Raw genomic sequence first — 27993 nt, 5'->3', positions numbered from 1 at the left:
TTTATTCCTTTGTTTTTCACCTTGCAGGAAAACAAAAGGATGAAACAGTGTTTGGAGGAAGAGCTTAAATCCAGGAAGGACTTGGAGAAGCTGGTGAGAAGGCTGCTGAAGCAGACAGATGAGTGTGGCAGGGAGGACACCGGGCGCAAGTCATCCCTGATCGCCTGAATTCATGGAGAGGCTGCTGGCAGTGGTGTGTGAGCTCAGGTGTATTTTTGGGAAGTGGAACTGGATCCTTTGCCTCTTCTTGCTCCTTATTTTGTTGGTTTGGGGTATTTTGTTACCAAAAAAAAAGAGAAACAAACCCAAAAAAGTAATAGAGAAAAAAATAGTTTTTCTTCAATCCAGTAAGGAAATAAAGCAAAAACAATCAATCACAACTGAACCAGTAAGCAAGCAGTCCACGATTCACAATTCATCTGCAGCAACTAATACCTCATTGTACCTGCTACTGGGAGCAAATACAAACTCTGCTAGTGATTGTTGCTCACAAAGGCTTGGGCAGCAGTTTCCTAGAAGAAGCTTAAGCACTTTTTAATGCTTTCATTCTTTCCAAAAGCACCAGTACCTACTTATTGAATGAAAACATTACTGAGGTGGCATTGAGCAGAAACCAAAAAAGCACCATGTTCCTCTTTTTAGATAATCACAACTGGGGAAGCTTTTCCCATCCATCTTCTTTTTCCCCATTAGTTGACTGTAGCGAACTAGAGCCCAGCAATACTGTGGTTCCTGTGTGGCCTTGATATTGATTAAAATGTGCAATTAACACAAAGATGTTTGAACTCCTTGGGGGAAGCCAGATCTGGAGCACCTGTCAGACTGCATAGGAAGGTATTTTGCACAGTGCTGCCTCCTTACAGCTTGTGATTAGCACAACAGGTAACTGCTGTTCTACCCCCATCCCTTTTCATATGCATGATATAGAATTCCTTCCCCCTGCTTTGTTTTCACATTGAGTGTCTCTGTATCCTAGGAGATTATAATTTTGCTTTGCTTCCTCTTGCAGGACATGCTTTTCTCCATATGAAATGTAAACACTGCTTGACAACAAAAAGCAACCCAAATGTGCTGGTCCCCTACTCCCTTCTGCCCCCTTCATGCTTTCCATGGCTCCTTCCCAAAGGTTGGGAATGTTGCCAGTGGCCACTTCTCCCCACATCACTCCACAGGGACTTTCTGCTAGGGAAAAGGAACTTTCTCTTGAGATAGGGAAGGTATTTATGCTTTGACAAGAGCTGGAATGCTCCTGAGGCAAGGATGTACACCACCCTCACAGATCCTTGAACACAGCACACAGGCAACATGCATATGTATCAGCTCTCCTTATCTTATTTGGTGTTATGCCCTAGTTTAGAACTGGTGTTTTCATTCCTTCCTTCCTTAACAGCATTATAAAAATAATCCTCTGTTAAAATTAATTATGTCTTATTTATCTCACAGGGCAGCATGGTCCGAGGGTGTGCAGACGCACCACAGCTCATTACAGTTACACCATTATGTTGGTTTTGAAGGACATAACAGAGGCAATAATTGCAACTCCCTCCTTGCCATTAAAATTTAGCCAGGACATTGCAAATGCTCTTTTGGGAGATACAGACTCCAAAACGTCTCAAGGAGTGTATTAAGAAACTCTCTTTAAGCTATTTCTAGAGTAAAAACAGAGGTCTGGCTACATTTGCCATCCCCAGACATCCCAGCCAGATGGCAGTTCCCCACATCCCTCCCTGGGCACAGAGTTGAGTGATTTGGTCAGCAGTCAAGCCCTGCTGTGCTTGTGAATTGTTTTCCAGGAGCAGGACCTTTGCTGCACTTCCTGCTGCTCGGGGAGGCCATGCCCAGACCCCTTGGTACTGCCTGGCCCTGCTGCCTGCTGCAAGCTGGGCTGGGGACTGGGTTGCTGACATGCAGAACAAACCAAGGTCCACTAACACTCCAGGGAGAGGGTCTAAATGTGTCCTCACTGCCCCCAGGCTCAGTTGAAACCCATGCTATGTACATATGCATGTTTGTGAGATGTAATGTGATGGAGGGCACACTGGGACTTTTTGGATCAAGTGTTTGTCAAGAGCTAGAAGCCAAAAAAAGACAAGAAAATAAAATAAGAAGGAAAAGAAGCCATGCCAGATGGACAGCAATGTTTCCATATTTACTTTGTTTACAGTGCTTTGTAAATAGGTTCCAGTGAGTCTGTCTTTAGATGGATGTTGTGTCAGCTGCCTTCCAGTGTATCTTTGTCTTGTAGGTTTATTTACTGGAAATTACTTATGCAAGTTCAACTTTTCTAACATGTTTTTATTTTGAACAGTTTTTTAATTGACATTTTCAACAAATAAAGGATAAAAGTAGCTTCTTAGCCCTTGGAGCTGCTTCCTGTGTTTCTACCGTGAAAGCAAAGCCAGTGCTTGCTCTGGGCATCACTGATTTCCTCAAAATGCCATGGCAGCATCATACCTCTCCGATTTACTGGTGGGAATACTGGTGTGAAAGGTGATGCTGGCACTTGGACTGTTGCTTGCATCATCATACCTGCAGCAGGCCAAGGGTGCCTGGTTCCAGGGCAAGGGATGTTTCCATCCCTCAAGCCTTATGTACACTCTGTTCACATGATGCTTTATGGAAAACAGATTTCTCTGCTGCACCAGGCAGTTGCTATAGATAAGTGACTTCCTGCCTGTTTGAGGGGTTTTTTTTGTGGTTTTTTTTTTTTTGTTTTGTTTTTTTTTTTGGTTTTGTTTTTTGTTAGTGTGTTTTTTTCTGGCAATTAGGTGTGGTGACAGGATTTCCTTTGGTCTACCACCACTTGGACAAGATGTCTCCTGCAGGTTGGGAGTTTTTTAACTCTTTGGTAGAGATGTGCTACGGTCTTCAGTCCACAGGAGAAGTGAAGGATTGAAGGCAGGAGGGCTGTATCCTCCTCTCCTTCCCCAAACACAGCACTCAGAGTAGGAAAAAGAGCAAGGGAAAAAAGAAACACTAGTCTAGGGTGCATCATATCAAAACACTGAAGTCTGAAACTTGCAGAGGGCAGGGTTAGATGGGATATGAGAAAGAAATTCTTCCCTGTGAGGGTGGTGAGGCCCTGGCACAGGTTGCCCAGAGAAGCTGTGGCTGACCCATTCCTGGAAAGGTTCCAGGCCAGATTGGATGGGGCTTGGAGCAACCTGGTATATATATATATAAAATATGTGTGTGTGTGTGTGTGTGTGTGTGTGTGTGTGTGTATAATTTTTTTTGTGAGCTCAGTGTGTATTGAACCATGCAAACACTTCTCCCAGCAGATGCCCATGCTGCTGCTTGTTCCTGCCACTGCTCATCCATCACCCCTGTGCCAGTCCTGCTGATATGCCCTGCAAACTCATTACCCGCTCAACCCCTTCTTAACTCAGAACAAAAATCAATTTGGAAACAGTAAAATCCACAGCCTGAGGACTGGCATAGAGTCCTCATGTCAAAAATCATTGTATTGACAACCTTTAAACTTTCCATGGGGAGAGGAAACAGCATCAGCTATGGCAACAGGCAGGGCTGGGGAGGAAGGACACAGGTGAATGGCAGCAATTGTACCTTGTCCCCTCTCATCACACACTACCTCACATCTGAATCCCAAGGGCTGTTTTTGGCATGTCAAGAAACAGGCAAGAAACAAAACCCCTGAGAAAGGCAGCCATGGGGGCAGTGTCTGGGGCTGGTCAGGCAGCCCGCAGGCAGGGGAGGTGACGGTATCTGCTGCCCTTGCTGCAGAATTTATGGATTAGTTTAATTACAGTTTTTCTCCTCCCCTCTTTAATTGTTTTTCTCAACCATGCAATTTGCAGCTCCTGGATCCCTGCTCAGTGATCTGGGCTGGGCACCACAGCCCAGCCCAAGGTTTCTGGCAGGTGGTCCTGGCCACTGGGACTGGGGGCTGCAGGAGGCTTCAAATTGTGCACTGATCAGTTACTCTCTGCCTGTGACAAGCAGGTTTTCCACTCCTTGTTTTCAGACACACACACACACTCTTCACAGCTCTCTCCTCCCCATCCAAGCTCCAAGCTTCTCCCCCTGTCTCGGGCCATGCTAGTTTGCACCATCTTTGGTTTCTCCTGTAGCCTCCACCCACACTCCCACCATGAAAGAGCACCTCCAACTCCCCCCGCTGTGGAGGTTTGTGGTTCTTCAGGCAGCCCAGCACTGCCTCCAGAAGCTCAGCCCACAGGGCTGGCTGCATTTCAGCAGCAGGGATGTGGTCAGACCCACACCAGCACGGGGCACCCTGGGAGGCAGAAGCTGCTCAGCTGCACACACAGTATGTGCTGCATCCATCCCTCTGCTCTGAAGTAGAGACATCCCTGCATGCTCCATGACCTTAGTACAGGTAGAAATAATTCTCTTTCAGTCCGGTGTCCTAAATCCCATTAAAAACTAGTCCCCACCCCTCTGTTTCATAGCTGTACTAGGGGCTTCAGCCTTGGTGTCTCACTGCCCTCCCAGGACAAGGCACTCTTCTTCCTTCTGCTGCCAAAATGTCCCTAGTGCTGCCTGGCCCTGGCGCCTCACCATGCTCCAAGCGGCATGGTGGAATGGCTGCCCCTGGAGGCTTCTGGGACTGGTTGTCCCCATTGTGACCCACAGTGCCACCCCACTGCCCTCTTGGTCCCCAGACCCCAAGCAGGACCCTGTGAAATCTCAGCCTGGGGCTGGGAAGGGTGAGCAGTGTTCAAAACATACAAAGCCACCTATGTCTGAATCCATAAATTGTATTTATTGTGGGGTGATCAGTGGAAGAAACCCCACACTGTGGAAGGGGGAACCATGAACATTGAATTATGCTGCAAAACACAGCATAATGCACAGTCCTCTGGCACTCAGTCTCTCTGTTTACAAATATAAGATTGGTTTAGTTAAATACATAGTCTTCATATAAGTCCATCCCCTAAATAAGTTAGGTAGTTTTGGAGAACAGCCAAAAAATACTAAATTATAATGATACCAAACAGTCCCTGAGTTCTATTGACTTTGAAGGGGACTGTGCTGGGCAATGAGCTGTGAAAATAATGTCCCTTCAATTCCACCAGTGGTGGCATTTGGTCACTGTGTTAGGACTAGATCTGCAGCCTCCAGCACAACAAATCCTAAAGATTGCCCAAATCTGGAAGCTCTTCCATTTGCAAACATGGTGGTATCCAAGATTATTTCCAAACTTTGACTCTCTAAGTGTAACCTGTATAACCAAAACCCCCAGGCTTGTCACATGTACTATCTTCAAATGTTTTTTAAAATGCAGTCAATGTCCTTGTGCCCTGATCACCTTCCCTGCAGGCCAAGCTGGAGAATAGGGTTGGGAAGACCCTAGTGTGCAGTGTCACCCAGGTACACCCTGCCCAAGAGGGCATCTGCACAGTCCTGCTCTCCTGGAGCTCCAGGAAAAATGCCCCTGTGGACATGTCCTCACTGAGGACAGCCAGAAGATGCTCTGCATATGTGCCTTGGAGGGAAGAAGTAGGTGGTCCTGCCAGCCCTGTGGTTTCCTGGTCCTCCTCCTTGGGTAGGAGGGGTGTCAGGAGAAGGTGCAGCTCCAGTTTTGCTGGTGGCGCCCAGTGCCCCTCCACAAGGTAGTGAAACTGTCCACAGGCAAAGGTTCCTCTGCTTGCAGAGGCGGGAGGACAGTTTGGTGAACAGATTCAGGTCACCAAGAGCAAACCACTACTAGTGCCCTACTTTCTCTCTGCCTTGAAATCTGCAGTCCTCCCTCAGCCACTAATCATCCCTCTGGTGTGGAGCAATTGTCACCAAGTATGACCCCAGCCAAGGCAGTGCCACCCTGAGGAAGTGGGTTGAGTTTCACAGACAGACATGGATGGAAAAAAAAGCGGTTCTCCAGATACAGCAGACAGTTGGAGTGGCAACATTGCCTCACCAGCAGCTACCATGTAAAGACAGTACTGGCTTACTCATTCCTTTAGAGATGTTCCTAAGCCTTTTTATGTTTTTCCATTGGTGTTTGTAAGCAGATTGGTGCTGGAGATATGTATGAACTCAGCTTGGCTGAAGTGCCCCAAGCCATCCTACATTTCTAGGAAAGAAACATTGATGGCAGATTTTGGTAAACAAAGCTCTTATGACATAACAGGGAAATCGACCCTGCCAGGAACGTGGGGTGTGGTGGACCCAGACATACAACACCAGCGTGTACCAAATCACTGGCTGCAAAAGAATAAAAACTGGAAGCAAATAATAACAGTTTCAAACTTTTTTCTATTTGTGTTCTCAGGGCCCTTTGGCCCTCATTAATAAATAACAAAATATACAAATTAAAAACTGAGAAAAACAGAGAGGCAGAGGAACATAAATAAGGGAAAAAGGGAAAGGAACTTTGCTCAAGAAAGTTGGGCTGGATTCCCAGCTCAGGACAGCACTTTCCTCACTACAGCTTGAAGATGCCAAAGTAGGTGTTGCCGTGGCTGTACCTCACTTTTGTGGAGTCTGTCACATTGACAAAGACCATGTCATCTTCCCGGAGGTTGAAGACACCTCCAACACGGATGGACTGGAGTTCACAGAGGGTCTTCAAGTGTCCTTCTTCACGTGTCTTCAAAGAGCTCTGTGTCTTTTGTCCTTTCAGCAAGAGCCGGTCCTCTTCCTTGGGGATATGTAAATAAATATAGAGGGTGAAGGGTGCCAAAGACACTTCTGGAGTGCAGAAGCTGACTTGGGAGTAGATGTAGTAGAGCCCTGCTTCCTCCACCTTCAGTTTCCCCTCCTTGTTGGATATCAAGCTGTTTGTGGGGCCATACATGGTCTCCCTCCACTCCAGCACTGTAGGGAGAGAGCATGGCAGGTGAGCTCAGAGAAGGACATTTCCACTTTGGCAGGCTGATTTGAGGGGACACCCACAGACATCTGGCCTCAAAGCCTCTGTCTGTCCATGGGGTGCAGTTAGTGGGGTACCCAGCCCAGGACACCATCCCCCAGCCCAGGGGAGCAGGGACCCTTCCCCAAGGCCGGAGCAGATTTAACCCATGTTGCTGATCACTGGCTTTGCCAGCCTTGACTGGATATGTGAGTGGAGGTACATTTAACTTCCTTCTTCCAGCCAAGTGGAAATGCTTAAGGAGGAGGATTGCCTGTGTTTACTGCAGCAGACCAAACACTGTGTCACTTCCATTTTCTTCTTTCATGGACTTCAGTGGGACACCCTTCAAGCCCTCAGAGCACTACCAAAATATGCTGCAACTCTGCTCTTCAGAGACTCCCATCCCAGTTTTTCCAGCTGGGGGCTGCCTTTTCTCCAGAGTCCTTCCTCTCAGCCTCTGGCGATGGCGAGACTTTACCAAGGAAGTACAAAAATTAACATTACACAGTTACTATCCCTACCTAAGTGCAGAGCTGCAAGGGCTTAGCACAATTAGTGCTCCTTCCCATTGCCAGGACCATGGCCCACACAGATCAGGTGATGCCATGGATTTTGGGACACTTTTGATGTCATCAGAGTAGCTCATGTGGTTTGTGCAGATAAGCCTATACAGAGACCTGGAAGCCATGGCTGTAGGGGCTGAGCTCAGCTACAACCTCTGGAATTTGGACATCTGCCTTCTCCAGCCTACAGAGACACCCGGAAGAGCAGCCAGGGGGAGCAACTTGGCTCCAAGTGGAATAATGAGTTTGACTGCCCCAGCCCAGAGACAGTGTGCCATGGGTAGTCCTGGAGGACCCATGCAGCCCATGGGCCCTGACCAAGCATCCCACAGGGGCATTTCCCCACACAGAGTTGAACTCCACACAACTGCTGCTCTCTGGACCCTGCTTTATAGGCTCAACAAGTGTCTGAGCAGTGTTTTAAAATTCAGTGAGTTTCTTACTTCTCTGATCTTATCTAACACTAAGCTTTCCACAGGTAGACTGAGCACTGGTTGAAATGCTGCATCAGAGATGGAAAGAGCAGTTGCCGATTACTGTCAGTTACTCCAGAATTAAATCAGAAGTGCTTAGATTGTGAAATCCTTGCCAGATGGAGTGACTGACCTTGCAAGCTCATACTCACTTTGGTAATCCTTGCTGTTGTGGGAAGTCCCTCAGTTAAGGTAAGAGCAACCACAGTCAATACAGTGGGATGCACAAATGCAAAAGGACTCAGGTGTTTCTCTGAAACCTGATATGGCCATGGCTGTGAATAATTGCACCTTGACTAAACCAGTTTGGAGCCCTATGCTGCGATTGTAAAGCCCTCAGCCAGCCCATCTTACTGCCAGGGCCACTATGGGTGAGAAGAGGATTAAATCAGCAGACACACATGCAAGCAGAACCCTCCTGCAGCAGCCACCATAGCAAGAGATGGCCAGGAGAGCAAAAATATCCATTTTAAGAACAAAAGAAATGGGAAGTTTTTTTCCTTAAATACAAAATTAAGACATTTTCCACTCACAAAAAACACTGGAAAGATTAAGCCCTTGTGGTGCATTTCTAGGATGGGCACACATAGGCCTACTGAGGACAGTTGGGATGTGTGAACACCACATGGCACAGGTGCACATGGCAATGGGACCACTGGGAGAATTGCTGTCGTTTGGGGACACAGTTTTGTGCTGGAGTTGTTCTGTCCCTTTCCCTGCCCTTAGAGAGCCACACGGCAGGACTGGGAATGCACACTGCTGTGTCCCTCTGGCTCCCTGGATGAGGTGGGACCCAGTGAGTCTGTCTTACCTGAGCCTTCCTTGTTGCTCTGCTGACCTGCCAGGTGAACTGCAATTGGCTCCCTCTTCTCTGCTGCAATTTAGAAAGGCCAGTGTTACTGATGCCTTGGCACTCACTGTTTCCTCAGTGCTCCTCTCCGGGGACTGCAGCACCTGCCACCCTTAATGTCTCTCTACAGGCCAAGATTCTCTACATCTCCAGATTCCACTCCCAGCCCAGAGTGAGGCAGGACTCCACTCAGCAAAGACCTGCAGGTGCCTCTGAGGGGAAGCCTCTGATGGATGAAGCCTGTGGAGGAGATGATGCCACCTTGCCCGCCGTTGGAACAGGACCTGGATGTGCCTGAACCTCACCTGCCACAGATGTCTCATTCTTGTGCATCAAACCAGGATGCTCATGGTGGTCAGGACCTGTGATGTAAAAAGGCCGCAAATTTAATTTCGGGCTCATTTTCAACAACTTCAGACCATCTATTCTGGCACCCAGAACTGCCTGCCCTGGGAAGACAGCCATGTCCAGTGTCCCCCTTTACCAGCCCACACTGAGCTCAGTCCTACATCCATGGGGATACTTCAAACCCCAACCTGTCCTCTGCCTCCACACCATGCCCTGAGAAATTCATGGGCTGGGCTGTTGAAGGAAACCCCTTCCCAGGCCAAGGAACTCCTCCTGCTCCAGCAAGCCATGAGTGCACTGGTTACACCAGGAAACTCACCTCTCTGCATTTCAAACTTGGGCTGCTCCTTGGGGGGTCTGTCCTGTTACAACAGAAAAGATATATGGGGTTTTTTTTCAAAATCAGTGATTTTGAAAATTTTTATATAAAAGATGCTCTGGTCATTGCTGGAATTGGTGATATTTGGCTCCAAAAGCCCTGTCAGCTTGTGACAGAGGATACCTGAAGCCAGAGAACCCCTCTTGTACCTTCCTCAGCTTCACAAATGACCATGGGCTGTCTGCAGCAGGGAGCTTATAGGTTTTATGGTCTTAGGTGTTATCAAAATGATGGGTAAAGTCTATTGAAAACAATAAGATAAACAAACAAGAAAAATCTCCTTTTCCTGTAAGAGAGCCATGATGCAAGTGCTGCCAATGTACATCCCTGCCTTGCAGTTGGGGTTTTCAGGACTGCTGAGCACAGCCTACCTCAGACATAATTTTTGGTGGTCTGTTGGGTACTGTTGCAAACCTGAAGATTTATCTGAGGCACTTTTAGCTGAGGCATTTGTTGTCATCAGGCAGTGACAATGAGGAAGAAATGTTCCTCTCCTGCCTACTCTGGCCAGCACAGCCACTTCTAAGCAGTGAATTCAGGGCTGAGCAGGATGAGAGCACCTCATTGCAATGCAAACTGACTCTTCTGCATCCAAATGTGATCATGCTCCTCCTCACTCGTTGCCAGAAGCTATTTCCTTGCCCAAACCTTGGACTGTCATTGATACCTGGGCAAAGTGGGCAGAAATGTGATCCCAGTGGTAGGTGGCCACAAGCATCCTCACAGCCACCCAGCACAGGACTGGAGCAAGGTTCCAGAAAGCAGAAAATAAATTCTTTTCAGACTGGAATCAGGGAGTAGTGCCAAGGTGGCTGTAGCTCCATCCTGCCCACCACAATCCCCAAACACACCATGGCATGTTGCAGCTGGATGTGCCCTGATCAAGAGCATTTTAGGAAAAAATCAATGAGATTTTTCAATAATATCAATATAGTGTAAGAAGAATACAGTATAGAAAAGGGCATGTGCTACACAGCCCAAAACTAAAGGGCACCCATGGTTTTTAAATGCTTGGGGTGAAGCTCTATGTGTGACCGGGAGCCCCTCTCCTTCTTCAGTGGGGTCTTTATCCACCCAACAGCATATACCTTGCACTGGATGTTCTGGAAGCCCTTTATAATCTTTTCACAGTCCAATAATGTCGACTTCTGACCTTCTACTGTCTGGCATTTCTGTACTTTCTTCAGGAAGATGTAATCTTCATTTAAGCTCAACACCTCTTCCATCTGCCAACATAGGAGAGAAGGGAGGGCCAACAGGATGTTAGTAGGAAACCTGCAACAACTGGTAGCAGAGCAATGATGCATTCCTACTAGCAATAAATACAGGGAAGCTCAGGATCAGACGTTCAGCACAGGGATGAGGTGGGCAGACAAAATGTGGGCAGGAAGAGCTCCCACCAGAAACTCAACACAACGTCTGTGCCCTCATCCACTGGGAATTGAACCCATGGAGCTCACCCTGAATGGTAATGCTAGGTGACAGGAGGATTGCTCAGGATCTATTTTCTATCACCTTGATAATTAATTTAAATGTCCATCTCTGACTTTTCCTAAAGACACAGAAACCCCAGTGGGTGGCTCAGGGGCTCGGGCTTTGCAAGTCTTTCCCCAGTGGCCTCAGCAGGCAGCTGGGATGCTCACCTACCCCCTCACTGCCCTGTCCACACAGAGGGGTTTTAATTGTTTTCTGCTCACTTATTGACTAAAAGCATTGCCAGCAAAACAAAACAACATGTAGGTTGGGGCTAAACTGTGCCAAGATCTTCAGATTAAAAAAAAAAAAAAAATCAGAAAGCCAATAAGAAGATAATTAAATGAATCCAAATACTGATTTTTATATTTACACCCGTTTGATTTTTTTGTTGTTCTTTTTGTTCCTTGTAAAAACATAACATAGCAGTTAAATGGTAAAGAGAAAGTGCAGCTGGATATGAGGACACACAGCAAGGCAGAGAGCTCAGCACAGGTAGCACTAAGATAAGGAGGATCAGATTCGAAGCCCTGCCACAAGCACTGAAGGCAACTGAAATCTTTTTGCCAACTGTGACTGCATTTCAGCTGCCTCTGATCCTCAGCCTGTAGTCACATTTCCCTCTTCCACAGACATTCTACACATTCCTTCATGACAGCCTGCAACCTCCATGCACTGAAGTCCCCTTCCAGCCCTCTGATATTAAAGCCCCTCTAGCTCAACATTGCTCTCCACCCTTGTAGATCAGAAACCACACATCTAAATTTTAATTTAAGTTGAAATGACACATGTAAAAATCAGTAACCTCCACCATATCACTGTATCAGGTAAGAAAAATTCTGTGTTTTAGGCACATATTTCTTTAGCTGGCAGTCATTTCTGGCTAGAAGGAAAGTAGCTTTAGATTGGTGGTTTCAGGCATCATGCAGTGCAGCTGCGGCCATAAAAACCTCAAAAACAGCTTTCTGGACTTTAACTTTTTGGTAGATATTGTCCCAAGTATGGGACAGGATCACTGCTACTGTGTACCTTCAAAAATGAAAAAAATACTAAGGTCCAGTCTTTTCTTCCCTGAACTGAAAGACAGCACCTGAGGTGAGATGTTGATAAAATCACTGAAACATGAAAAAAAAAAAATTCTGGACCTTTCATCTTCTCAGTTCATATCACAGCGCTAATAAGTGCTACAAAATCAGAAAAACCACCACCAAACCTAAAACAGCCATTTGCATTTCTAAACCCCACCCTCTTGTCCTCAGACTAGCCATCAGCTACCAGATTTATTCTAAATGTCTCTTGGCAATTGGTCATTCTCTGTTTTGTTAGCAAGGGGAACAGATCTCCCACATACCTCTCATGGCAAATTAAAGCAGATATGAGAACATGAGTGTGATAAATGATACTGCTGCCTCCATCCAGTGGTCAGCACCATCTTCACCATGCTCATTCTCTTGGTGAGCAGATCTCACCAGACCTGAAGTCAAAGCATGCCAGCAATCCATCAGGGACAGAGACAACCTTCTCTCTCTGCTTACCTTATCCATCTTCATGTGAAGATACAAACAGAAGAGCACGGTCCCAATGGTCTGCACTACGGTAAACACAGTGAGGAAGCCCATGAACATTTTCATGGTGCCAGGAGATGTGCTGTTGATGGGACGGGGTGCCTCAGGGCCATAGGGTTCGTTCATCCTTCGTGCACGTTTCTGGGGCTCCTCCAAATTCTCTGCTTGCAAGCAGCATGAGAACTGTTGTGCGAGCACCTGCTGCTCAGGGGATACAGGGTACAGCAACCTACACTTCCTGGAAAAACTCTTCGTAGTGGGTAGGTTTGTTCACTACCATCTCCCAGAACACACAGCAACAAAAAAGTTGCTTAGACTTTGTTCTCTGTTGCACTTCCATACTTTTTCCTACTGTCCTACCAGAAACAGAGAAAGGTTCTTATTTTGTATATTCATATCTGCCCTTGAATCTCTCAAAAATATTCATTGATGGTTTTTTTTTTTACTGTTGGAGATGAAAGTTTTGTGGTAAGTTGTCTTAAAAAAAATGTAGACTGAATACAAGTACAGAACTGCTGAGTAGTTCTGTGGGCTGCCAGGGTCTGGGAAGCACTCAGAAATTTGGTTGTTTCTCAAAAGGGGAAGAATAGCTTTTTCCTTTTAATTTTCTTTGAGAGAAGGATGATTTCTGCTTGGAAGATGCTAGGCTGAGGAAAGTGCTTTGTGCTGGTTTCTGCTTTCCCTTGTACTCCCCCTGGGTGATATCTCTGCCCGGGTAGGCTGGATGATCTGAGAGAAAGGACCATCTGTACAGACACTGTAACCCTGGTGTGGGCACAGCTTTCATGCTCCTCACAAGACAGTGAGACTTCGGGCTCGGTGCTTGGCCATCAGTTTGGAGAGACAAGTTTTAAGCAGCTTTCTTGATACTCTAGTGAGGTGCTCACCCTGTAACCAAGGGCACAAGCCATCTCATACCCTGCCCCACTTATCCCTGTTACCTGTATCTATGTACCTAGGCATGAAAAGGGCTGTTGGGAATGCCAGATACTCCAGCCAGCTTCTGACCTCCCAGCATCACTGCCATGCAACTTTGAGAAACCCATGTCTCCTCTACACACTGACTCCTCTCAAGCTGGCTACAGGGAGGTGAGGTCCTGCCCCCCATCATGTGTGTGAGTCATGAGTACATGCAATGCTGCTAAAATAATTTACTAAGTAAATACGAGGGGGTCCTAATTTCTTGCAACAGGAGGCAGACCTCATTTTCTCCATGTAAAGAGAATAAATGTGGGGGTTTGTTGAGATGCAGGGGGGGATGCAAGAATGTGTTGAGTGGTATTCTAGAGGAGATGTTCTTATCAGATGTGCACTCAGCAATACAGGGTTGGATCCTGCCGAGGAAGGGGGGTGCTGAACAGGTCCTACTTGCCAGCAGCCCCAGGAGAGGAAGGTACACAGTGCATTTTGGGGCTGCTTTGAGCACTGCAGGATGGAGTCCGGCCTTTGCTTGTCCTATGTGCTTTCTCTCCCGCATCCTGCCCTGTGTGGTTAAGGTGCTGTGAGCTGCAAAGGCAAATGCTGGTAACAAAGCACAAACACCTCTGCAACTGAATCATCAGGTTTTGAACTTAGCAAGTCACTGTACTCCTAAATATAACATCCTAATCACAAGTGTGCGATGGCTCCAGGGTCTTTGTGGGCAGCATTTGAGTAACAGGACAGAGGATGCCTTGAGGCTGAGGCCCTGGCTGGTGCTTTGGAATCATGTAACCCTTCAGCTTGCCAGGACTGTCACACCTCTGCAGTGAGGGGTAGGGCTCATCCTTTGGGAAGAGGCTGCCAGCTCCGGGTCATCTCCCCTTCTGTCTTTCCAAAAATATTTCTGTAGAGCCATCTGCTTCACTGAATTGAGAAGAACCTGTAGGAAATGTTGAAAAGCCCAAGCATGTCTCTGGTCCTGTTGCATGCTTCTTGATGGAGGCTGGAGCCTTGGATGGGCTGGCAAGTTTGGTGAGGAGGATGGGAAAAGGCTCCAGTTTTGGGTACCCAGCACAAAACATCACCAGTTGGCTACCCGTGCTGCAAACCAGGAAACTGAGTTTCTCCTTGGCAGCACCCTGATAGGAGAAACCAGGTGGAAAATATGACAGTGGGGATCCTGGCAGAGGTTCAGCAGCAGCAGCTCCTCTTCAGGAAACCCTTGCCCCAATCCAACCCCTTGTTGCTGCAACTGGCAGGGAACAACCCTCACAAGCTGTCCACTCTGCAGCACCTGGTCCTGAAGTTTCTATGGCTCAACCTGGACCACCACAGCTGCTCTGCCAGGAGTGTTGGATCAGACAGGGGGAGCTGACCAAGTCCTGTGGCAGGCAGATCCCCAAGGAGCTTTTCTGGCACCGCTGCTGTTCAGAGCTAGGCAACCTAGGGACCTGCTGCAGGGTATGTGGAGTCATTGGCCCCTTGGGACATGCTTTATTGCCACCTCACGTGGATAGTAGGATGGGGGATGATGCACTTCCTGGCTGTTTGGCTGCTGTAGGAATATGGGGGAGCATAGCAAAATGGGGAACACAGTCTTAGGGCAAGTGGGACATGATCCAGAGAGATGATGGGCAAGAAAGAGAGGATCCAACACCAGAAGGAACAGTCTGCCTTCATGGGATAATCCCAGGGAAGATGAAGTCACATTTTCACCTGGTGATGAGCCCATCACCAAGAAACCAACCAGGTTTTCTTTCACGTCCCAAACTCTCTGAATGTAACCATACCCACCCACTTGTGAACCCAAACTGGTACAGTTCCTCCAGCCAGATAACCCCTGGGTGAGACAATGGGAAAATGTGATCCACTGCTTGCATTCCTATTGCCCTAGTTGTGGTATTTCCACTGATCAGCAAATTGTCTCCATTCGTATTCAGGGTTCTGAGTTTTGTTTACTGACAAAATATCCGGTTGCCTGCCCCAGAGATCTGTCAAAGTCTAGGAGCATCGCTGAAGGCAGCAAGGTGAAAGCTGCTGAGAGGAGAGTGATTTTTTTGGGTTTTTTGGGTGCATGCTGTGGTTTCTTGACTAGCTTTTTAAAATGTGATGCTTGCCCCACATGCTCTTTATGATTAACAAAAGCTGGGTGTTGTGCAGTGCTAAGAACAATACACTCGAAAAGAAGATTTTATTCTGAGTCAAAAAAGGGGCTTGCCTGCAATGCTGTGGGAGGGATGCAAAAAGGAATCTATGAGAGAAACCTAAATTAAGTCCCTTCAGCCCAGGGCTAGGGGCAGAAGGGAAATATAAACTTTTCTGCCATTTGCTTTTTCACTTCTTTAGATTTTTCACTCTCCTGTATCTTCTGAGCTCTCATGTCTCCAGGACAACCCTGCCATCAGAGAGGAAGAGGGAACAGAAATAGCCAGAGCAGAAAACATCACCAGCACCCAGAAAAGGAAAGGTTTCATTATGGTTTCTGTTCACTATCTACTTCAGTCGAATAATAGAAAATTCTTGGAGTCCAGAGCAGCAAGAAGCAGTTTTCAGGGAGAGAAAAACATGTCAATGCTTGTGAAAGTCACATCCCCTTGTGGAAGAAAAGAGCAGAATATGCTGGTTGTAGCCACCATGGTGGCAATTGCAGGCTGCAGTCCCATTGCTTGCCATGGTCCTCAGCCATGGAGAAAACCATGTGGAGATGAGCAAAAGTTCCAAGCTCCAGCAGATGTGAACACAGGTGGTCCCAGCAGGTAGGTCAGATCAGATGTACAGTGTCATCTCCACTGCATTTTCCCTGCAGATGTGAGAGAACATCTGCCCCTCCAGCCGTCTTCTCTGCCACCATCCAGAGCAGCAAAGAACAATAGAAAAAGAACCACAGGGGGTGGCACTGGGGTGCTGTTGTCCCACTGAGCAACCCTGTTCTAAAGGTCACTGCCCCCTGTGCCCCCTTCCCTCCTTATCCCCTCACCTCCCTGCTCTTCTGTACAATCCATGGTTGCACCCCCCTGCCAGCCTTTTTCCCAGGGAACTGAGATGGGTGGAGGGCAAGGAACAGCAAAGAAACAAGCCCCAGTGACCCCACAGAGGATGGAGGGCCCCGAAGGGCATGTGGCTTATCTGGGTGACAATGCCAGCCTTGCTATGCTGAGCCACAGAGAGCACCTGGCCTCAGAACTGCTGATGCTGAGTTTTGCTGTAGCTGCAAAACCACAAATGGCACTAGAAACTTCTTGCTGTGAAGACTGCACCTACTTCTCCCAACTTCCTAAAAATAGAGCCCAGTGTGGGGAGGCCCACAGCCCCAGCCCTGCCAAACAAGCCCCTCTTGCCTGAGTCACGGCGGAAGGGAGCAGAACATCCCCCATTCTCGACCAAGTGTTGAAAGCTGCTCTCTCTGCACAGGGTGCGGGGGCCTGTGCCCATCAAAACCACAGTAAACGCCCCGGTGAGGCTCTGGCTTTCATTTTGTAAAAGGAGAAGGGAGTTGGGGAAAGCAAAACCCGGGGCGGCTGCAGGGCTGGCAGTACCAGCACTGCCTCCCACGGCACAGTGCGATGGGTGGGTGGGGAGGGTCCTAGCATCACCTTTGCATCTCTCCTTCCTCCCTGCCTGTCCCATCGGGACAAAGAGTGAAGACAGAACTGCCTCTTCAGTATCCGTGTGCGGCACACAAACAGAACAAAAGCCTCGGGAGGAGAGAGACGATGCTGCCATTCCTCTCCCCACTGTGGGGCTTAGCCCAGTCCAGCAGCAACTACAGCTGGCTCCCAGCACTTGCTGGGCTCCACAAACAAACCCTGCCACTACCCAGCCTTGCCACAGCAGAGCCACCTCAGCTCCCACCACCCCACAAGGGTCCCTGGCCACCAACCGGGACATGCCAGTGGATCAAGGCATTGAGCCTCATGGACAGCTTCGCAGCTGTTGACCAAAGTCCAGGAGGAGATGTCATGTGCAGCTCTGGGATAGGATCTCAAGGATTTCATAGGGGTTCCTGTCCTGGGAGGCGGGTAAGACAAAACCTGAATCAGCTGTCGTTCTACTCAGCCTCTCTCTCCTTTCCCTCCCTCCACAGTTGGAGGTTTGCAGTGAGCCTTCACCATGGCTTAGTCCTGGGCTGGCCATGCCTGGTTATTCCACTGGGGCTGCACAGTGACACATCCTGCAGCAAATCATCTGGATCCTGATTGGAAATTACCAAGACATGAGCAATCTCCTGAGGCAGATTTGGCAGCCATTAGTTCAATCTTTTGCATGTTTCTTTTCCATTACACCACAATCCCCCCAACCAAGGCAATATTAATGCGAATTACTCATCTTTTCCCAAACCTTTCACACATCAAGTTCCACAGGTTCTCATCGCAGGGCTTTCTTCACCACTACAGGAATCACATCTGTGTCTCTTCACTCATCTCCTTTCAGTCTTTGCTGTCATTCCTCCTCTCTCCTCGTTGATCTTTGGATCCCCTTGGGGGCTTGTGCTCCAACCTCTGGACAACTAGGATCCTGTTAGGGTCACACACAGCCCCAAGGTGAGCAACAGAGAGTGACCCTGCTTTCAGTGCCAGGAGATGAGCCAGGCAGGGTGAGCAGCCAAAGGTGTGAGGGGCAGACAAGGAACACTGCTCTGACCTGAGAGCTTAGGGGAGAAAATCCCCAGCCCCTACTTGGGACTAACCAATCCCATGGAGAAGGCAGTACGAGGGGCAGCAGGAAGCTGTGCTCAGGTAGAAATTCACATGCAGCCATCTCAGTCTGGGAGCCCAACCAAGACACTGCATGCATGGTCAGAGGCAGCAAAACCACTCTTGAACCTCTTGGAAAGCAATGTAAAGGCAGAGCAGTGCTGCCCTCCATGCAAGTATAGACACTGCACTAGTGTCATACAGCCCTTTTGCCTCAGAGCTGTAAGCCAGGGTGCTCTAAGCAGGTCATGTTGGCATCACATGGAGCCCTTTCCCTACATGCTTCCACTCCTGTCTCAGCTGTGGCATGATGGTGGGAATGCTCAGCCCAGCTCCAGCCCAAGCTTGCTGAATACCTACAGCCCTGAGGCATCGTCTTGGTAACAAATCCCCCATAAAATCCCTGTGAACCTGTGAGAGGAACAGCAGAGAGCAGAAAACAACTCTGCCATCTACTGATTCCTCCAGCTCCTCTCCCTGCTCGATCCACATCTCCATCTCTGCCTCACACAGCATCTGGAAATTTGTGGCTAAGAATTAAGGGTCTTCCATGCTGGAATGTGATGCCACAGGAGATGCCAGAGAAGCCCTGCAGTCAAGCAACATGTTGCCTCACCTGCCCAGTGGCTTAGGGATGTAGCCACAGTTCAGGCTGCAGAGCAAAGGAAGGACTTTGTGGCAAAAAGAGCAAAGTAAAGCTGCAAAAGCTGCTGCTGACATAATGTTTTTTTTCTCATGCCAGGGACAAAACCTGCTTAAAGAAAATAAGAAGTCCAGTTTCCATAAAGCACAGATGTTTCAGGAATTCCTGTCTGAAGAGACCTCAGGTGCAGGTTTCCTTTGCAAGGAAGCAGCAACTCATGATTGGCGAGTGTCTTGTCAAGGTTCACAATGGCTTTCCCCACAGTCCATGGGAGCAGGTTTGGCTCAGTGCGTGCTCAGCCCAAACACTGACAGCCGCAGTGGGGAAGAGTGAGTGACAGCCCCAAACCAGCCTGGCAGCCCTGACACTGTGACCAGAGCAGGTACAAAGCCTGGGCTTGGGCTGAGCACTGACCTTGCTCAGCTGGTTCTGCTGATGGCCAAAGGAGCATAGACAACCCCCAGACAGTAGTGGATATCCTCCCTTTTGTAGGAACTCCTGACTGGGGCTGAGTACAGACATCTGAGCAGCACAGTACCCTACAGAGCCATCAGAGGTTGTTCCAGCCTGGGTGGATCACAGCCAGCAAGGCTCTGACATGCAAGCAGGGCATCTCCAGGAGGATGCTGCAGCCCCAGCTCCTGCATCCTGCCCATACTGGGATCAAAGCCACTACAATTTCTAGGTACCAGAGGCTCTTACCAGAGGGAGACAGAGGGTGCTTCTCAGAGCTCACTCTCTATTTACAGAGGCTTAGAGACCTCAGCTCATCCCACATTTACCACAGGGGCCAGAGGTGCATCCAGGTAGCATCCACAGAACACCAGCCCTTCTTGGATCCCCATGCCCAGCCTCTCTCCCACCATACTCAGGTTGTGACAAGCTGGTGGCTGGAAACTCAAGAATGTGTCAGCTGCTTCATCCTTGCCACAGCTTTCCCATAAGATGTGAAAAAAAAATTGTGTAGAAAAAACAGAGAAATATGGTTTGTTTGAGCACTCCGTTCCAGGAGATGATGGGGCTAAAAAAAAGCCCCAAAACAGAGATGATTATCCACATGCAGGTCCCCCAGGATGAAGTCACATCAGAGGAACAAGTTTCTCATGGAGAAGACTCCTGCAAACATAACTCATGCACAATAAATCAGACACAGTGCTATATGCCTCATGAGTGGATGCTCCTTATGGGTTCAGATCACCACATCAAATTTCAGGGCCATAGGATTTCAGCTTCTTTGCTGGTGGCCCAGGCTCATCCGGAGCCCCCAGCAGCACATCCCCACACCCCCTTGGAACAACCATGCCTTTACTTTGGCTGATGAGACCTGGCCCGGGGACACACGGATGTTTTTCAGGACACACGTTTTCTTTCCAGAGCAGCTCCCTAATAAGCCCAAGCTGTTGGACATATTTCCTCTCACTCACTTGAATGAGTCACCAAACCCCAGAGGCTCTAATTCTCTTTTAGCAGAAAAGCAACCTTATTTCAAAGTGGAAAATCTTTGGCCTAAAATCCCCTGCACACCTGGAGGGAAGTATTACGCAGATGTAATGCCATCAGAGAGGCTTGAATGTTGGAATAGCCACTTGCTGTAAAACACAGTGAAAGGAAAACCCCAGACACCCTGTTCAAGGAAAACACTACTGGCATTAAGCCTAAGGACAGGGAAGATGAACATGCAACAATCACCATTTTGCTGAGCCACAAGAAAATCTACCCACGTAAGTATTATGTTGTCATCTCTATGACAGTAACTGTGGGGAACCATACTGGAAAATGGGTTCAGTGGTTGGACAGGAAGAGCACATCCCAGTCTGCTCCCTCAGCACCATCCTCCTTGCATCCCCTTGCAGGCCATGGGCCAGGCAGGATGTGGATCCTCTTTGCCTTTGGGATCTGGGCATATAGATGGAGAGATCTGGAAGGCAGGGCATTCACTTTCTCTTGCTGCCTGTGTCTGGTTGCTTATGATATCTTAGATTAGTCACCTGGTCTCAGTTTCAGCACTGGCGAAATGAGGCATCTGTTGCTGGGTAAAGATCCAGAGATATAAACAGCCAAATAGATTCAGCCTATATAGAAAATAATCACTATGCCAGCTCTAATCTGCAGAGCAATATGATTTCAAAGTGTATTGTATCTCAAAGTGAGGCTGCTTTTTTTCCTCCCAAGCTGAATCTGTTTTGGACATTATGGTAATTTCAGTCATATCCAAGACCTTATGTCAAAATTTTATCATCTTATCTTCCTCTCCTCTCTTCTTGAGTGGCTGGGTGAGCATCTGGCAGCAAGGCCAACCCACCACAAGGTCTCAGCCTTGCCATGAGCTACCCTTGAGTTCCTACTTTGAGGAACATCACTGCTCTTCCTTGCTTCCTTGCCCAGGAATTCATTCAAATTTTCCAATAATTGAGCTGAATCACTTCAGCTACTAATGACGTAGTGCAATGCTGGGTCTTAGTGATGCCACAAGCACACAGCTGTGAAGCTCTGTTGCACTGACACATGATGCAGAGAGACTAAGTCACAGCCTGGATTTGGTCCAGGAAGCCAAATTTACTCCAAATTCCCTTCGTAACAGCAGAGCATGCAGCTTCTGGAGTGGTTGTTGGGGGTTTTTTTTTAACTTTTGCAGGGCAGAAAAGTCAATGGAACTGAAAGTAGGTTCACACCACAGTGCCCACCCATGCAAAACTGTCATGAACCACAAAACCAGGTAATTACACAATCTCCTTCCAATGTTTACCAGGTTCATTTTCTGAGCACTGGCTGCTGCTTACAGCAGCCTCAGAATACCTTAGATAGAAAGGCTCTCTTGGTCTGCAATAGCCAGAAAATCCACTGAGCTTGTCCTAGAGGGTAGAAGTACATGATTCAGGTCTCTGAGAATGAGCTCCAGTTTTCAAATAATCCTGAATGAGTTTTGTACAAACCCAGAGCTCTCATATCACCTTCCTTCACATACTTGAGACCACAAGGAGAAGATATAAAACAAGACTTCCACCCTGTGTGGTGAGGAAGGACAGACATCTCCCAGGAGAATAGAGCTGAAGACCAAGGTGCCTGGAAAGAACTATATGGAAAGGTCAGATCTGATCAACAGCAGACGAGTATCTCTAAGACAAACTATGTCCTTTGAACCCATTTCAGGAGCTGCCAAATACTGTCCCCACTAATATCCACACCAGGTTCCCCAGGTTCTCTTTGATCATGGCCAAAGGCACTATCACACAGAAAAGAACTGGATAATCACTCCTTGCTCTAAGCAGATTTACCAAAACCGTGATATATATATATCTCCAAACTTGGGAAGAAGCACAATTTACAATCCCTTCACACAGGTGGGGCATGCCACAAGGTTGGGACCCCTGCATGCACAGGAGAAGCAATATTCCCTGGAAACGTCCGCTGACATGTCCTCTTCATAGCCTGTGGATAATCTGTGTTCATAGGATGAGGCAACTTTCTGCTCCATCCCAGAATGAAGAGGAAATTTCTTCCCTAACAATCACCACTAAAACCCTTTGCAACATGGTGGCTCCTGCTGGGTGGCCACATGCCAGTGAGTCCCTCATAAAATTATGCCTCAGGTAGGAAAAAGGCCAGAACTCTGCATGGGAAATTAAGTGTACTTGGAATTCCATAGCTGCCTTGGGGATATTAATGCATAAAATTAATGAGGAGCCCTTGAAGGTTTCATACATGTGTCCAATGTGCAGCCTTGGTGAGTATGAAACCCCAGCATTTGCAGCTCTGGGATGTGATTAAGGCCAAGGAAGAACTGACCATACACAGTTCCTGAATTTCTCTGTTCCTGAAGGGTATAGTGGTGGCAGGAACTCTCACCTGGATTGGCACAACATTGCCCAGTGATTTTGGTCCACAACATTAGAGCATGTGAGATGGGTTGCACAATGCTCAATATACACCATCACATGGAGCAAGGGCTGGATTACAATCCCAGCCCAGCCGGAGCTCAGGAGACACAAGGCATAAAAGCCATCCTACATTAAGATCAAAGATGCAAGTCAGAGGCATAGGCAGAACTGCCACAGCTGCAGCTCCTGATGCTCTGCTGCGTCTGAGGGAGCCTCTGTCTGCCTTCATAAGCATAAAAGGCAGAATCAGGCCAGGAAATCCTGGGCTTTTCAGTCTGTCTTAAAGCAGATTTTTGTGCCTGCTGCAGCTGTGTGTATGAAAGACCAGGGGGTGGATTTGCACAGGGGTATAAATCTGGCTCTTGTGCTCCCTAAGTTTGTAAACCCACAGAAAGCATTTCTCCCAGACAAGGAGGAGCAATAGAGAAGGTTCTTATTTCCCTGAAACCCCTCCCTTCCCATCCTTCCTCATAGAGACAGGCAGCCGTTTTTATTAGTCACTGTTACACGGTTGTTTGGCACCCTGCAGCCTGTCAGTGTGGGAAAACTGCCTGTAATCAGAGCAGGCTGGCAGCCTGATGCAGCATCAGCACCCTGCAGGATGATTCCAGAGCTGCTTCCCAAACTGTCATTTCTCAACAGTACTTTCAGGTGCTTTCATGTGAAGCAAGGCAAGAGGAAAAAAAAAAAAAAAAACAAAAACAAACCCCAGACAACTGTGACTTCTTTTTGGGATACGTCTACACAGTCTGTGGGCAGACAACAGGTTTCTGTGCAGGCAGGGGGTTCTTGTTTGTGCCCGTGCCAGGAGGATGATGCTCAGGATGCTTGCAGGGACAAGACACATCCCCGATTTGCTGTTGTCCATGTCTCTGAGCTCACTGTGACTTTGCCTCCTGGTCTTCCCCATTGTCCCACCATCCCACTGGTATTCCTGTGAGACAAGCTCCTCAACGGCATGTTTTGAAGGGCAGACGTAGGAGCCTCCCCTTCAGACCCAGCTCATCCTCTAGCCCTATCAGCAGCTCAGCCCTAGCCAGGGTAGGAAGGGGGAAGGAGTCCCACAGACCAACTCTGTCCAATGCACCACCTTAGAGGTGATACATGGGGATTTTATACCTTAAATCCATCTAATAAACCGAGTTCTCTGTAATAATTCTTTTGCAGGAAGCAGTGGTGCAGCTATGATCCTGGTCCTACAGATTTGAACAAACCTAGAAAAACAGTCCCAGTTGTCCAGGGCAAGTGTTGGGCAGCAATTTCACACTCTGTTTGCAACAGCAAGAGGGTGCTTAAATCCTTCATAGAACAGAGTGGAAACAGACCCAGCCTCTCCTGCCCCGTCTCTTTTACTCAGAATAAAACACTCACCTTTGTGCTATGCAGCAAACTCAGTTGTTGGGCATCCACAAGTGGCACAATCCTTAATGCTGTTTTTCTAGCATAGTCCCTTTGTCATTTGCATGCAAAATAATGCCTGATTGTTCTTGCACACTTAGATTCAGCAGTCATTAGTGCAACCTAGGAAAGGAGGTAAAAAAAAGCATTTTCATGCTAATATTTTCTTAAAACGTAGCACAAATCCAGCACCAACAAACAATGTGGGGTGGAACTGCGATAGTATCACATGCCTCAAATATCTTGGTTATGTGACAGCTTAACTAAAGCCAGGAAGTTTTCCTTAGAATCGACTTAGTCTACCTTAGAAAGAAAAAACAAGCAACTTTATGCATCCAAAAGTCTGGCTGGAGGACTTTCCTTATTGCCCATCACTTTTAATTAGCTGATGTGTTTTCCCCCGGAGCGTGTTGAGTACAGCACCCAGACTGCACATGTTGTTCCTTGGCTGGGGAGCTGCACATGGTAACTTCTCTTATATATCAATTGTCCTGCACATGCTTGAGATTTAATGATGTTTGGGCAGTTCACATGGGGCCCATGGAGCATGGGTGCTTCTGCACTGCTCATGAGGCTCAGGGTGACAGTGTCCAACAGACAGCTGGTTCAGGATTATTTTAGGCTGTGCTCAGTCACCAGAGATGCCCTTTCAGTGTCCAGTACATTTAGTTTCCTTCCATCCACTCAATTTCTTTTTCTGTTTAGCAGAGGGATCTATCTGAAGTGACACCTTGTTCTGGGAAAACATGGTATTGGGAGATAATTGATTGCTTTATAATTCTGAGCATAGAAACTTTTTTTTGTGTGTGTGTGGAAAAGAGCTGTTATTTTATCTCCATCTCAGGTGGAAAGGTCATAAGCAGGAGCTGTAATACTGCTGCATTCCAGAATGAAATGCTTCTTGATAATATTTTTATAAGCCTGTGCTGATTCTAACATTAACCTTTTAGAGAAAGACAGATGGAGAAAACCCAAATGTCCCTGGTCAGACAAATCCAGAGCTTGCAACTCCTGGGCTGGGGCAATGAAAGGAGATGGGGGTACAGAGGTGAGGATGAAGGTCAGGGAAGCAGCCACTTTTCTCAGGGCTTTGCTGCACCCAGCTTAACCCCCACCTAGAAACCAGGCTGGGAGACAGCATGAATCAGCAGTGAATTCCTGGGACTGGGCTCAGCCAGGTTCATGGTGGCTCACCAGGGACCCTAGGCACTCCTGCTGGACCCTATTTTGGGGAACACCACGTCGGAGTTGGCTCACATTGGTCAGCTGGCTCCATTATGGCTCCAGGCACCTGTAAGCATCCACTGTGCTGTGCTGGATAGCACAATTGCTGCCTGCCCAGCACTCAGCTAGTTTTGCACCTCCTCAGTAAACAAATTGTGATCTGTAGCATATGACCACAGTGCAGCTGCTTGTACAGCAATATTGTCAGCAAATTTCAGTATCACAGGCCCTCTGGCCTGTGATACTGAAACCCCTCCCAGATATCAAGGCACCAAAACCATCAGTTTGCTGCTGAAATCCTCCAAGTGTTATGATATATGCTAGCTCAGAGGAGTACCAAAGCAAACTCTCAGTGGGTCAGTAGCTAAGTGGAATAGAGCCCTGAGCCCAAAACATGCACTGTTTTAAACCAGGCAGCACAGGAAAACAGAACACACAACAAAGTAGTGCAACCACACTTTCACCCTGGACCAGGATTGACGTGCTTGGTAAAGCCTGCCAGAAAAGGGGATTAAAAACCACAAGACAGTAAAAAATTATAGCAACGAGTGAGTGTTTACCAAAGGCTACATGTCACATGGGTACATGAGGTGTCACTTGCTTGCCTGTGATGAGACAAATTAATTGACACCTGAACAGAAATGAAAGCAAATGAAAGCTTGTGTTACCTTTGAAAGGGATGAGCGTTCCTAATTTTTTAAAAATATATATAATACTTTAGGTTTTACTTTCACAGCAAAAGAATCTCTCTTGTTCGTCACAGCAGTCTGGGGCTATTTTTAACACTGCTAATGAGTGACTAAAGCAGGGTGGAGTAGCTAAGCCAACTTGCTGCTCCCAGCCACCCACAAGGTTTTTCTGACCATCAGAGGAAGACCTGGACCAGAACCAGCTCATGTGAGGAGTCAGAGCAAGGTGCCCTGCAAAGTGCCTGTGTCCTGGGACAGATGTGGTGGAAAAAAATACACACCCATTCATGCAGCTGAGTAAAAAAAGGCCTAGACTCCACACAGGGCAGGCATATACAGTGCTTGACATCAGTCTCTGAGACTAATGCATCTCAGAGATGCATTAATCTCTGACCAGAGGTCATAAAGTATGTAGTTGGCATCTCATCTGCCCATCAGAAAAAGACAGGAGAAAAGCCATCTGCGCAAGACAACACCCAATTAAATGCAAGTAGTGGTTTCTCAGAGGGCCAGTAAATTAATAGAAAATCATAAAATAATTATGGCTGGAAAGACCTCCCAGATCATCAAATCCAACCATTAACCCAGCACTGTTTTCACCATTAAACCACAGCCCTGAGAGCCCCATCCACACACTTTTTGAACACTTACAGGGATGTAACACCTGGCCCCTGTCTACCCTTTGGAATGGTCTCTGCAGAGGTCCATTGGCATCCAGGGGATCAGAAGCTGTTGAAAGGGGAACATCCAGCATCCCTTCTCCCATCACCTCCAGGATTGCTGCATTCGGAGGAGGGACCAAAGATAACTGGAAAGTACCAGATGGCAGCTGCTGGATGCAGCATCCCAGTTACCAAGCCCTTTCCAACAAGGAGAGTACACACTGAATGGGAGTGAAGACAGTCACTGGAGCATGACAGCAGCAGGGCAGCACAGGAACACAGCAACATCCTGGGCTGGAAAGCAAGAAACACTCCACTCCAGACAAACCATATTCTAGAGGAGCCTATATGTATATCTGCATTGTTTTAATCTATACATGTATTAAAAAAAAAAGCCATGTAAAAAACTGATGGGAAATGTTCAAAACTCTCTTATTTTAAATCATTAAAGGCAAATTATAGTGATGGGTTAATTATGCTTATTGCAGAAGAGCAGTGAGATGCCACAAACCTGGGCACACTCTGGTGCATGGTGCTGTGGTGGTGCAAGACAAAATGCCAGAGAAGCAGAGCCTCTGTGCCACAGCCCTCTATTCCATCCTCATTCCTCTAAAAGCCAGGGAAGAGAGCAAGCACCTGTGTGCCTCATGTGGAGCCTGCACTGGCAAGGGGTCCAGGGATCTTTGAGCTACTTAGACACATGTTCCCTTTCTCCAGGTCTGCCAGACAGCTGGACAATGAGGACACAAATCTTGCAACAATGGCTCACAGCATGACCCATGTCAAGGCAGAGCCACTGACGCCTCATGTTCTTGCAATAAGGGACACGCATTTAAAAACAAGGACGTTTTTTCCCTCCACACTGTCCAACCCCACTTGTCTGATTCACCAGAACCAAGGGCTTTATAAGACATCTTGACTATTCCCAGCCTCCCAAGGGAAACACTACATTTAAGAGCATTGAAATAGACTGTCTTTTCAGACCTTGCAGAGAAATTATATAAGCATTTTCCTTTTGAAGGGATGGAAGAGGAAGGAAAAAAAAAATCAATAATTTTAAGCAACAGAGTTATAATTCACTAGAATTATAGCACATGCCAGTAAGACAGATGTATACAATACAGCTTGGAAATTTTTGCTTTGGCCCATTGAGGAAGTCATATTACCATGTAGCCTTAAAAATCAGGCAATTAGTGACTTGGGATAACAAAACAAAACTACTTGGAGAACTATGTGCAAATTTAAAAGAGAAGAAAGGGATTTTTGTAGAAATATTAAAAAGGAGTGGGTTTTTCTTCAGTACTCACCTATAGCGAGACAGGACATGGGTGTACCTTTTATAAGTTTAGTTAAAACAGCTCCCCTTGTGATCTCACATTGAGTAGAACATGTAACTAC

General features: G+C 47.4%; 2 protein-coding genes across 11 annotated transcripts in view; one reads left to right on the top strand and one right to left on the bottom strand.

Annotated features, from left to right (window-relative positions):
* Nucleotides 1-2356, top strand: part of ARHGEF6 (Rac/Cdc42 guanine nucleotide exchange factor 6) — a 46217-nt gene extending 43861 nt beyond the window's left edge. For all 8 annotated transcript variants that reach the window (XM_085570542.1, XM_085570543.1, XM_085570546.1 and 5 more), the window contains one exon: nt 28-2356. In XM_085570542.1, coding sequence (XP_085426668.1) covers nt 28-168 — 141 coding nt within the window. In that variant the 3' untranslated portion in view covers nt 169-2356. The remainder of the gene's footprint in view (nt 1-27) is intronic.
* CD40LG (CD40 ligand) lies at nt 1765-26716 on the bottom strand. Of its 3 annotated transcripts, XM_085570552.1 has the most exons (8): nt 26585-26716; nt 23994-24143; nt 12457-17922; nt 10537-10674; nt 9389-9431; nt 9027-9083; nt 8683-8745; nt 1765-6798 (listed from the first exon to the last, which is right to left on the bottom strand). In XM_085570552.1, exons 3-8 carry the CDS (start codon nt 12610-12612, stop codon nt 6407-6409), a joined length of 849 nt encoding a protein of 282 aa, XP_085426678.1. In that variant the 5' UTR covers nt 12613-17922; nt 23994-24143; nt 26585-26716; the 3' UTR covers nt 1765-6406. The 3 variants fall into 3 exon arrangements, with proteins under 3 accessions (XP_085426678.1, XP_021397824.1, XP_085426679.1); XM_021542149.3 differs by lacking the exon at nt 26585-26716 and having other exon boundaries at nt 23994-25785; XM_085570553.1 differs by lacking the exons at nt 12457-17922; nt 26585-26716 and having other exon boundaries at nt 23994-25785.
* Nucleotides 26717-27993: the final 1277 nt, after the last annotated feature.

Source organism: Lonchura striata, chromosome 4A (genome assembly GCF_050655825.1).
Source record: "Lonchura striata isolate lonStrDom1 chromosome 4A, ASM5065582v1, whole genome shotgun sequence".
NCBI classification, from domain to species: Eukaryota; Metazoa; Chordata; class Aves; order Passeriformes; family Estrildidae; genus Lonchura; species Lonchura striata.
The sequence above is the reverse complement of the archived record's forward strand: the minus strand, read 5'-3'. Positions and strand labels throughout refer to the sequence as shown.